Raw genomic sequence first — 10,380 nt, forward strand, 5'->3', positions numbered from 1 at the left:
TGTTTGTGCATGCGTGCGTGTGTGCGTGTTAGTCTATTGGAAGGTGATACTTTTCTCTCTGTAAAGTCAGTTCCAGGTTTGGACAAAGAGTTTCCAATGATGAAAAATTAAACTTTTACCATTTTTTTTCAAATAAAACTATGCTGAGGATTGAAGTAGGTCAGACTGAACAGATGACAGATCCGTTCTTTTTTGCGCTTCTTGATAACCATGTTTCATTGCACTGTTTATAGCTCTTTTTTTAAAATATATATGCAGGGTTTTTTCCGTGATGTCCTACTTTTATTCACAGGAAACCACTAACACATTGCAACGACACACAAGGGTTTGTTTTTTTCACCATTTCCACACTTTCCCTCCGCATCTTTCATCATCATCTTCCTCTGCTCCTTCCTTCCTTCCTGTGTTTTCCCTGTCCTACACGCACACACACGCACACACACACACGCACACACACACACACGCACACACACACACACACACTCTTACACTTCCCTCCTCCCTGTTACTGTGTGCGTCTTACGTGTTGCTTATTGTCTTCTCTCCTTTTATAGATTAGAAATGTTACAGGTGTCAGTTCAGTAAATGAAGGTAAGAGTCCCTTTGTCTGGAAGCTTGTGTACTATCACAGAAAGCCCACCTCCTTTTTTTGCTGGTCTACTCATCTTTCTGTCTTTATTTCACTAATGAACTGCATTTGCCCAGAGCTTTGAAATGAATGCAGAGAGACGATTGTTTTGGGGATGGCTATCAGATTGGTAAGATTACTGAGAGAAATGCACGGCTGGACCAGTTGTAACATAGTAGCAGCATGTATGGTATGGGTGCGCTCATTGTGTGTGTTTTTTTTTTTCTTTCTTTTTTTTTTTAAATTCTGTCTGGCATGTCCCTGCTTTATCCTCTCCGCCCCCCTTCTGTTTTTTTGTCCTTTGGCGTGTGCCTATTTGCCTGGGGCCACATCTGACACTAACACCTGCCCTACTGGAAAATGTCTTTGCCACTTACGCTTTGTTTGGATTGCTGCTGGGAGCCAATAGGAATGAAGCCTATTTTACTCTAGTTTTTCCTCTCTCTCTCTCTCTCTCTCTCTCTCTCTCTTTCCCTCTCTCTCTCTGTTTCTCTCCGTCTTTCTTTTTCCAACGTCTTATTATTAATTTAAGTACAGTTCTCACACCTGATTTTTTTTTTTCTGGGTTCTTTGAATTCAGAGGATTATGTATGTTGAAAGTCCATATTTTCTAACCATGAGTACAGGTTGAATTCAGTGCCTGATTTCCTAAAAGCACTTCCTTTCTCTCATTTCTTCTTGCCCATGCCAAATTCTACAAATGGCTACCATTTTAAAAACATCCAGTTACAAAAATAAAGGATTCACTGACTCACAAGCACAATGCCTAACTTTTCAGCAAGTCTGATTTAGCAAGCAAGCATTATGCCATGTGAGAGACATATGGATTAGTCTACATCCTCACTGCTGGCATCCTGTGAGCTGGGCAGCTTAACAAAGCACTCTGTGTGGATGACGCCTGGAAGGGACACCTCCCCACCCTCGTTCCCTCCTCTCATCATCCTTTGAGCCGCTGAGGGAGCGCTGTTTGCACTCTCCTCCCCCTCACTCTGAGAAGCCCTGGAGTGGAGGGCAGGGAGGCTGCAGAGGCTGCGGCCCTCTCCGCTGAGTACATGTTCCCTACACCATCTGCTCTCAGTAATTTGAGATGCCCATGAAAAAAAAAGAAAGAAAATGACAGAAAAGAACGGCAGAAATAAAATAGCCGAGCAGATGCCAGCTTTACAATGTGGAAGGCTTATTTTAATTTCACAATTTCAAGAAGTTGGGCTGGAAGACCTATTTTAATGCATAATTTGAATAATTGTGCTGTCTTCAGTTTTTAATGTCACTCCAAATAGTGGAATTCATTTTTTTTTTTTTTTTTTTTTGATGCATCACAAGTCAGGTTAAGAAATGTGTAATGGCTTAGCAAGTCAACCTGTGGCATCTCCCTGCTAGTTCTGTTCTCACTGAATAATTACTTTATTTATCTATTTATTTATTTATTTATTTATTTATTTATTTATTTTATTTAGTGTAATTATTATATGTATTTATGCTTTTCTGTTTTGTTTTTTTTTTTTTAATCAGAACACCTTAACCCAAATCATTCAGTTAAGACTAATTAAGTATTTACTTAATTTAATTCATTCCAATCTTGAGAGACCTTTCCAGAGCTGCACTCGCATGTTTTTACATAAATTTGGCTTTACTCCATAAGAAAGCATGTTCAGTCAATTCTCAGTCACAGTGCCATGGCTGATGTTTGTCTTGTCGCTTGCCATTCCTCAGGCTCCCTCACTGGCAGCATGAGCGCTGAACTAAGCGTTCCTGTGACGAGCAGCGAGTCTACTGAGCAAGCTTCACCCACCCTGCCTCGCGCCTCCAAGAACCGGGTTTCAGGAAAACTCCGGCGCTCGGCCAGCGCCATCAGCAAGTCCTCCAACTGAGCTCCTCTTTTAACAAATAAGCACGTCATCAAACGTCTTCAGACTGCAGAGAACTTAAAGCTGTGCTGTGTGTATGCAGGTGTGTGTGTGTGTGTGTGTGTGTGTGGGTGTGTGTGTGTGTGTGTGTGTGTGTGTGTGGCTCTGAGAAGTCTTCTTGTCACTTCTAACTGGATTTTTATTTAATTTTTTCGTTTTGGTAGCACTGGGAGATGAGACAATGTCACATGAGTGCAATGCTTCTCTAAGGTTGAGTTCCCACACAGAGTGGCATCAGGGTGTGGTGTCCCTTTTTTGCTGGAGTAAATGTAAACAGACATCTATGAATGTTGACTATAATGCACATAACATACACTTTGCTCTGAATCTAGTTGAACTGTGGGATATAAATGTAGAAACAGATTTCTCCAGACTGACTTTAACAGGCAACAAAGCAGCTTTTTGATAAAACTTCTGTGATGTGACCTTAGACAAGTCCATATGTGAATCTCTTTTTCCCCGAAGCTCCTAATGTCTTAAACACTGAAAGGTTAAGAAATTACAAAGCCATTAAGAGGAGGATAGTGAATGTGTGCAGACCACTTTTGTCTTTTGTGGTTCTCCACTGACCATTCACTTATTTTCTTTAGAAATAAAAAAGGGACATTGTCATAGGTGTTTAGAAGCAGTCTGTCATGCTGAAGAGGTCGTTTATAAGAGCTACATCAAATTTACATATCTATTGCAAGTTTCAAACTTACTTTAATAATTTGTGAAAATGGCCTACTTTATCTGAGTGGACAGTTTATGTGGTCTTTTTAAGATGGGATGACTTGGAATGGCTGTTTTTTTTCTGTTGTTTCTTTGTTTGTTTGTTTTTTGGCTATCATGTACTTTTTAAATTATTGGTATAACAGTTTTATGTCTGATTTGTGTAATCATGCTGGTCTCCAATTATAATTGTGTTCGTATATGTATATTTGTTCTAATGACTCTGTTCATAATCTATAAATTAAGTCCTGTTTTGGTCTTGTTATGCTACTATGATATTCCATTATTTCATACACGGGTGTTTGTTGCTTTCTTTCTTTCTTTCATTCTTGGATGTACATATTTTTGAATTTTTATTTGCTATGTCTTTTGTTTCATATTGTATGTACAGCATAATATCCACCATCAGAATTATGATCTGTTCCTGACCACATGCTAAATTGCCACCGGATCCTCAGGTGAATCTTAACTCCATACGCAGGGGTGTTGTGGGTGTGGAGTTTGGGGGTTTGGACAACTTTTGAATGCTAACACAGTGCCTGTGTTCATATTTCTGCTCACTACTAGCTGCGATCAGTCAGCTGCGTTTCCTCACCTTGCTGTTGTGACACCTTTTGTCTTTCCTGTTTTGGGAGAACTTGTTGAGTGTGACTCGTCTCTAGAGCTGCAGAGGGTTTCGGGGATCATCCCATACATTTCACTGCTTTGTAAGAGCTGCTTGCTTCTGATTGGATCCTGAATGGCAGTCCTCCTCCACCTGCTCCGCTTCATTCCCCTGTGCCATCTCTGAGTCCCCTTTACCATACCAGCAGGGAAATAGGACATATGGCAGCACCTCTGTCTTTCTCTGTCTCTTTCTCACTCACACACACACTCTTTTCTTTCTTTCTTTCTTTCCACACCCCCAAAAATCCTCCCTCTCTCTATAGCAGGCGGCGGCCTGGTGCTGCCAACTCCATGACACCTACCCTCTGTTCCCCTAGTGCCCTAGACGAGTTGCCATGGAGGCCAGGTGTTACACACTCTGTAAGCCCCGCCCAAGCTGCAGCAAGACACATGCTGCACTACTTTGCCTTACGTGTACACCTTTCCATTGTGTTCTCTTTACCCTCTTGTCTTGACACTTTTTTTTCCTCCTACAAGCACTGATAAGGAACATAGGAGATCTTTAATCTTGAATGAAGAATACTGAGGAATGTATACAAACCAGAGCCCTATTCCAAGTCACAAACACACACCTGGCCATTTGAAGTTTCTCTGGACTATGAGCGCTGCATCGTGTGATCAGCCTTGTAGTGCACACTCACTCATTTCCTGTAGGTTTGGTATGGTTACTATGTAGGCTTCATTGGTGTTTGGTTTTAAGGTGCTGATGTGGTTTGTGCCAGGGATCTGTCCTACTGCAACTGGCATAATTTAAGTGACGTGTCATCTGTGTTTATGCTACATTTAGTTGTTGTTCTTGTACATTGTGTCCTTTGTGAGGGCTCCAAATCCTGAAGGATCTAAATATATTAATGCCTGTAATATAATCTTTGTAAAAGACATCTTGAAGATTTCATCATGACTTGTTAACATATCAGACTGTTTTTAATGGAAAAAAAATAATCATTCTATCTTTACTAGGAAAGTGAAATCAGAACATTTCATTAAATCAGAATGAGATTTACAAATGAGTGTTTATTCAATGCCTTTTCTTAATGTTTCCTTCTTAACTTAAACTTTACATTTTCTGTATAAATAAGTACTTATCTACTAATATAATTCAACCATTATGTTTAATTAAATATCAAATATTAGTAACATCAAAATGTCTAATGCATTATTATTATTATTATTGACTGGAGATGTGACTGGATTTATATTGTTATTATTACTTATGTAATTTTGACTTGTGAATGTTTATGTGCAGATTTTATTCAGTATAAGCCTCATATATTGAACTCTTTTAACTTGAAAAATATTTTGTAGTAAACTCAGTGAGTTGTAATAGTTAGGGTGGAAAAAATGTGCCTTCTTCATATTTAGTTTAAACAGTTTAAGAACCTGAATAATTTTTTCATTGTTTAAAAAAAAAAATCAGCAGCAGCTTTTGTTTTTATATCAGTAAGGGCTAACAGGGTCACTTTTGCGAGTATCTTCAAGCTGTGTGTTTGTAGTGTTTGTGTGTGTGTGGTGTGAGTTAGTGTGACTCAAAAGGCCCTCAGCAGCGTGTGATGCGCTGGCAGGTTGTCCTGCTGCGGGAGGGGGCTGAGGGGTGTTTTGGGGGTTAAAGGTTGTCCTGTTCTTTAACTGCAGCCCAGAGCGCAGCAGGGGTAACCTGACCCCCCTCCATCTGTCTCCTCACTACTCTCCAGCAGGCAATCCCCCTCTCACACACACAGACACTACAGGTGGACACACTCCAACACCTAAGGCTGCTGAAAAAACTCCGCCAAACACAGCTAACACTGTAAAAACAGCCACTGGAAAACCAGTCTTAATCTCGTTATGTTCATTATGTTATATGGCGTTCTATATCAGCAGAAGTGAAGATAGAATCAACTAAGTCAGTTATGTTTTCCAGAATCATGGCCAAAACAAATGTGTAGCAAAAAGTGTAGCTGTTGAACAAAAGAATCAACACTTTGCCAGTCCATTTGAAGTCTAAATGCACGTTTTCTTGAGGGTAAATAATTTTTCTTACAATTAGATTTTGTTGATTATACATTTATACGAACACAGAATGGAAACTGAATGATGAGAAACTGATTTAAATGACAAACAGTTAAGTGTCTGAACTATCAGTAATAAAAATAAATCTGTAAAGTCTTTTATTTTCTTTCTTTTTTTATATCCATCTGGACTTTGTGTTTTTGTGAATCATTGATGCCCAATATTTAATGAAACTCTGATTAATAAAGATTCGCTTTTAAAAATATTTTTTATTTTAGTAGACAACACAACATGTACAGCGCTAGTAGCAAACATTTAAGAAAATAAGCTTGTTTATAGAAAAGGATTGCATCTCTAAGAGCTTCACGTTTACAAGAGCTGATCAGATTGTAAGAGCACTGAAGACAGGCCTACACAACTCGAACCCGACCCAACAATCGGCTATAAAATAGGACAAAGGACTTCAATTACTCAAGAACACAATAACTTACATGAAACAATTGTAAATAAATAAATACATAAATAAATATTAACGATTAAACGTTTTACAATCATCTTACATAATGACAGTAAATTGTAAATATGTGCCGACATTCAAACAAAATCAAAACAATCATTACACCGAGTTCTTTAAGGCAGTTATACAGCAAGTGTTTGATGTGTTTCTCTAAAGGCATTTCTGGCTATTCTAAAGGGAACCTTTTGGAGAGAGAAATTCCCACATCCTGCAATTCACATACTAGATTAAAGCTACAGACGAGAGAAATGTACAGCATGTGAATTCGAGGCTTTCACAGAGGTACACCAACGTTTGAACGTTATCTTAGGTCTAGAAGCTATTACATTACCACGTGTGCATCGGCCCTAGAAAAATACCATTTCACAACCAAACTAATACTCTTCTTTAGGCTACTTGGCGTGAGAAATCTCAAAATATAGTCATTTCAACTGTAGATCGATGCCAATTTTGTTAGCTGACTAGGAGAGATTCCTAATCATTACAAGCTCTAAAACTGCAGGAAAGCGTGATAAAGGTAAAATGATGCGCCTCCGGGTAGAGTATAGAAGTGGGCAGTTTTACACGTAGCCCGTGAGCCTCTGGGTGCAGGTGCGAGTGCGCGCGCTTCCTGGTTTCCGTTTCGCTGTTCTTCAGCACGCGGGCCTCACGGGCATCTGAAGCAGAATAACCTGCCGCTTTTCTGTGGGGTGACACTTGTTGACATGCCTGGTCAGACCTGGAGAGCTGTAGAAAGTGGCAGGGCAGTGCTTGCATGGAAACACCTGCGAAGCGTGCAGAACGCGCACGTGCCGCTCCAGGCTCACTCTGTCAGCCACGATCTCACCGCAGACCGGACACGGCATGCAGTCAGCTGGGCTTAAATTCAGCGGGCTCAGATTCGGACTCGGGCTGCCTTCTCCAGAGTGCTGCGCCATTTCCGGGCTCTCTCCTCTCTCAGCGCTTTGAAAAGTGTCGCCCATCATTTGGTTTTGCAGCGCGTGCTGGGCCAGCACGTGCTTTCTGAGGTACGCTTGGCGTTTAAACCTTTTCCCGCAGCGCTGGCAGTCGTACAGGCCGTCCTCTGAGCCGGACTCTGACAAAGCCGGGCTCGGAGAGTCCCTCTCGCTCGAATACTCTCTTCCGTCTTTGATTTCCTCTCCGAAGCCTCTGGAGACAGCGGGCATTTTGGACGTGTCGCTCTTGGCCGCTTGTGAAGTTGGCACGCCGGGTGCAGGCTGAGCGCGCGGTTTGTGCCAGCGGCGATGAGAGGCCAAGTTAGCAGGACAGCTGAACACTTTGTCGCATTCAGGACACCTGTACTCGACCCTCACGATCCTCGAGCACTTGTGCTGCGCTAAAGAGAACGGGTCCGCGTATTCTTCCTTGCAGAGTTGGCAGATGAACTCTCCTAGGGGTTTGTTGCCACTGGCAGATAAGGCTCGCGGTTTCAGGTCGACAGGGCCCTCTTTGATTTTAAGGCCGAGTACTGGTGAAGTGGTCACCTCGTCCTCGAAGGTCAGCTTCCGTATGGCTTTGGGTTTCTTGGCTCCGCTTTTACTTTTGCGCTCGGTGTCAGTGGAGGGCCTTTTTCCGACGCTCCTAACAGCCGATGTCAGCGCGCTGCTGTTGCTGGAGCCGATTTTCAAGTCTACCGGAGCAAAAAGGAGGTGGTCCAGGCTGGTGAGAGAGGTAGGAGTCGGAAATGATTCGGCGGAGATGGGCGAGCCCAGGTTGAAACTTCTGTCGAAATATTTCCTCTCATGGTCCTTGCTGATGGGGCGGGTGGGGCTGTATAGGGCTTGATAAACCGCCTCCGGATTACCAAACTGCACTGGTTTGGCTCCGTGACCGTGGACCGGCGTGTCTGCTGCATCGGATGGTGATGATGCTGCGATCTCCGGGATGCAGGTACTGGACAGAGGCGGGGACGCGTCGCGCTGAATCTGACATTCCAGAGTCGCTTCCTGTCCATCATCGTCATCGCAACGAATCCGGTAAGAGACGTGTGCCGCTTTCTTGTTTCTTTTCACCAGGAAACCTTTGGGCATGTCGGCGGGCGGATGAAGAAAGGCACTTGGAGAGGATGCGATGCGTTGAATGTGATCCACGGCTGTGCACTTGGCTACAGACACGCCGGGTGTAGTACCTTTTGGTCAGGGTGTGCCTACCTCCCCTCCCCGTAACGTTTTTTTTTCTTCTTCTCTCTTAATACATAGCTGCACTCTTTTTAAGGAGGGATGATGCTATTGTTCTCGCCCCTTATCGTTTGCTTCTCATCCAATCAGGCGCCCGGAGGATCTCTGTGGAATTGGCTGTGGGAGGGAATGGAGCACTTGGGCTGGGGGCTGCGCAGGAAAACGCCGCCGATTTGCTGAGCAGATGTACCTGCGCTTTATTATATTAATTCGCTCTCTAAGCCCCTCCCTTAAAAGAACACACGCCGGGACTTTTTTCTCCGTTTACGGTCTGATGGCTTTCTATAGAGAGGAACACGTGCCGTGGCTGTGTGCGTGTGCGCGTCTTCAGGGGCCGCAGATCTGCTGAAAGGAAACGCTTCTCAACACCACAATAATCCCAGCTTTAACTGGAATTCACATAGATCACTTTACACAAACAAAAACAGTCAATATTTTAAAATAACTGTTTTTAATCATTCAGATGCTGTAACGGTATATACATTTTTGTTCTTGTTTTTGTTTGATTTTTATTTCTGTTATTTTTCTTTTCTTTTCTACACACACTTTGATAACACCAGGTCCATTTTGAATTGTGTGGCATTTGAAATTCCGATTATTTTTATTATTAGCACGTCCTTTTATTATTATACTATTAAATATTTGATCATCTCTTCCCATTTCCACTTATTACTACTACCTTTAAGCAACGCCATCTGTAGAAAGGAATCGCCAGGTTTCAAGCAGACACATACTTAATAGGGCACGTGTCTTTCTCGGTAGTTTAACTGAACTTATAAATCAGCCGGCTAGCGCATACATAAGTAATAAGAAGGGCTCTCATCTTTGAACACAATGGCCGCGTCTGCCCAGCCGTCAGAGCCTTTTGCGTTTGAAAAGCAAATTGACCCCTCCACTGTGAAACAGAACACACAAGCAATCTGGCCCAAATATAGACGCGTGCTGGGGGAAATCAGAGAGATGGGTGTTGCCCTCAAGGTCACTCCACTAGTTAGACACCATTAAATCTTCCAATCCTCCCAGATAAGCCACTATTTTGAGAACCATCTTTTGGCCTGTTTCAGCAGAATGGAAATGATCATTGGAGGCTATAGCACTATGCACATACCTGTCTCATGTAGTTTTAGTTTTGGTTAGTTTGCAGGAAAGTGCTGTTGTTTCACGTCAACTTTGAACGCATATAGTGCATGAGCTTTAATTTCAAAGCGCACTGCAAGATATCGATTCATACTGCAGCGGGCCAAGGAAACTATAGCCTATTCTGGCTATAACTTTCTGACACGCATAATCATTATATTTTCAGACAGTTATTAAACGTTTCGAACAGTATTAAATGTTTATCCACAAACCACCATTTATTATCAAAATGTATATAAATATTTAACGGAGCCTGCTTTAGTTCAGGCACAAGCCTAGCCCTGTCCTTAACCCCATGTTGTAAAGAGTGTGTATTTAGTAAAACTGAATTGCATTGTAGTGGTGCAGGATGGGCTGGTTGAGGAAAGCTGATCTGGGTGAATGTGCAGGCATCATGGCGTATTGTTGGGCTCATTAGCATAAAGCTGTGCTGCATGAGCGTGCTGTAATCATCTGTGCGCTACAGGCCTCCACCTTCACCACACTCCTGCTGCCCCAGGCTGCAACACTGCAATGCCCCATTGTTCTGCTTTCATCACTTATTAAAAGTGTATGATTTTACATCGTGTGCATATAAGGATGGGCTGGGATATGAAATTGTGTCAACTCAAAAGCATCTGCCTTACAGATATTTGAAAAACAGCGTAA

The 10,380-nt window shown here is 42.3% G+C and overlaps 2 protein-coding genes across 3 annotated transcripts in view; one reads left to right on the plus strand and one right to left on the minus strand.

The window, feature by feature from the left end:
* The window catches only part of ralgapa2 (Ral GTPase activating protein catalytic subunit alpha 2), a 129,212-nt gene extending 125,820 nt beyond the window's left edge, over nucleotides 1–3,392 (plus strand). For both annotated transcript variants that reach the window (XM_053633338.1, XM_053633339.1), the window contains one exon: nucleotides 2,342–3,392. In XM_053633338.1, the coding sequence (XP_053489313.1) occupies nucleotides 2,342–2,499 (158 nt within the window). In that variant the 3' untranslated portion in view covers nucleotides 2,500–3,392. The remainder of the gene's footprint in view (nucleotides 1–2,341) is intronic.
* Nucleotides 3,393–6,057: 2,665 nt separating this feature from the next.
* insm1b (insulinoma-associated 1b) lies at nucleotides 6,058–8,725 on the minus strand. Its single transcript, XM_053633340.1, has one exon. The coding sequence runs from the start codon at nucleotides 8,446–8,448 to the stop codon at nucleotides 7,051–7,053; it is 1,398 nt and encodes a 465-aa protein (XP_053489315.1). The 5' UTR covers nucleotides 8,449–8,725; the 3' UTR covers nucleotides 6,058–7,050.
* Nucleotides 8,726–10,380: the final 1,655 nt, after the last annotated feature.

Source organism: Ictalurus furcatus, chromosome 9 (assembly GCF_023375685.1).
Source record: "Ictalurus furcatus strain D&B chromosome 9, Billie_1.0, whole genome shotgun sequence".
In the NCBI taxonomy this organism is placed as follows: Eukaryota; Metazoa; Chordata; class Actinopteri; order Siluriformes; family Ictaluridae; genus Ictalurus; species Ictalurus furcatus.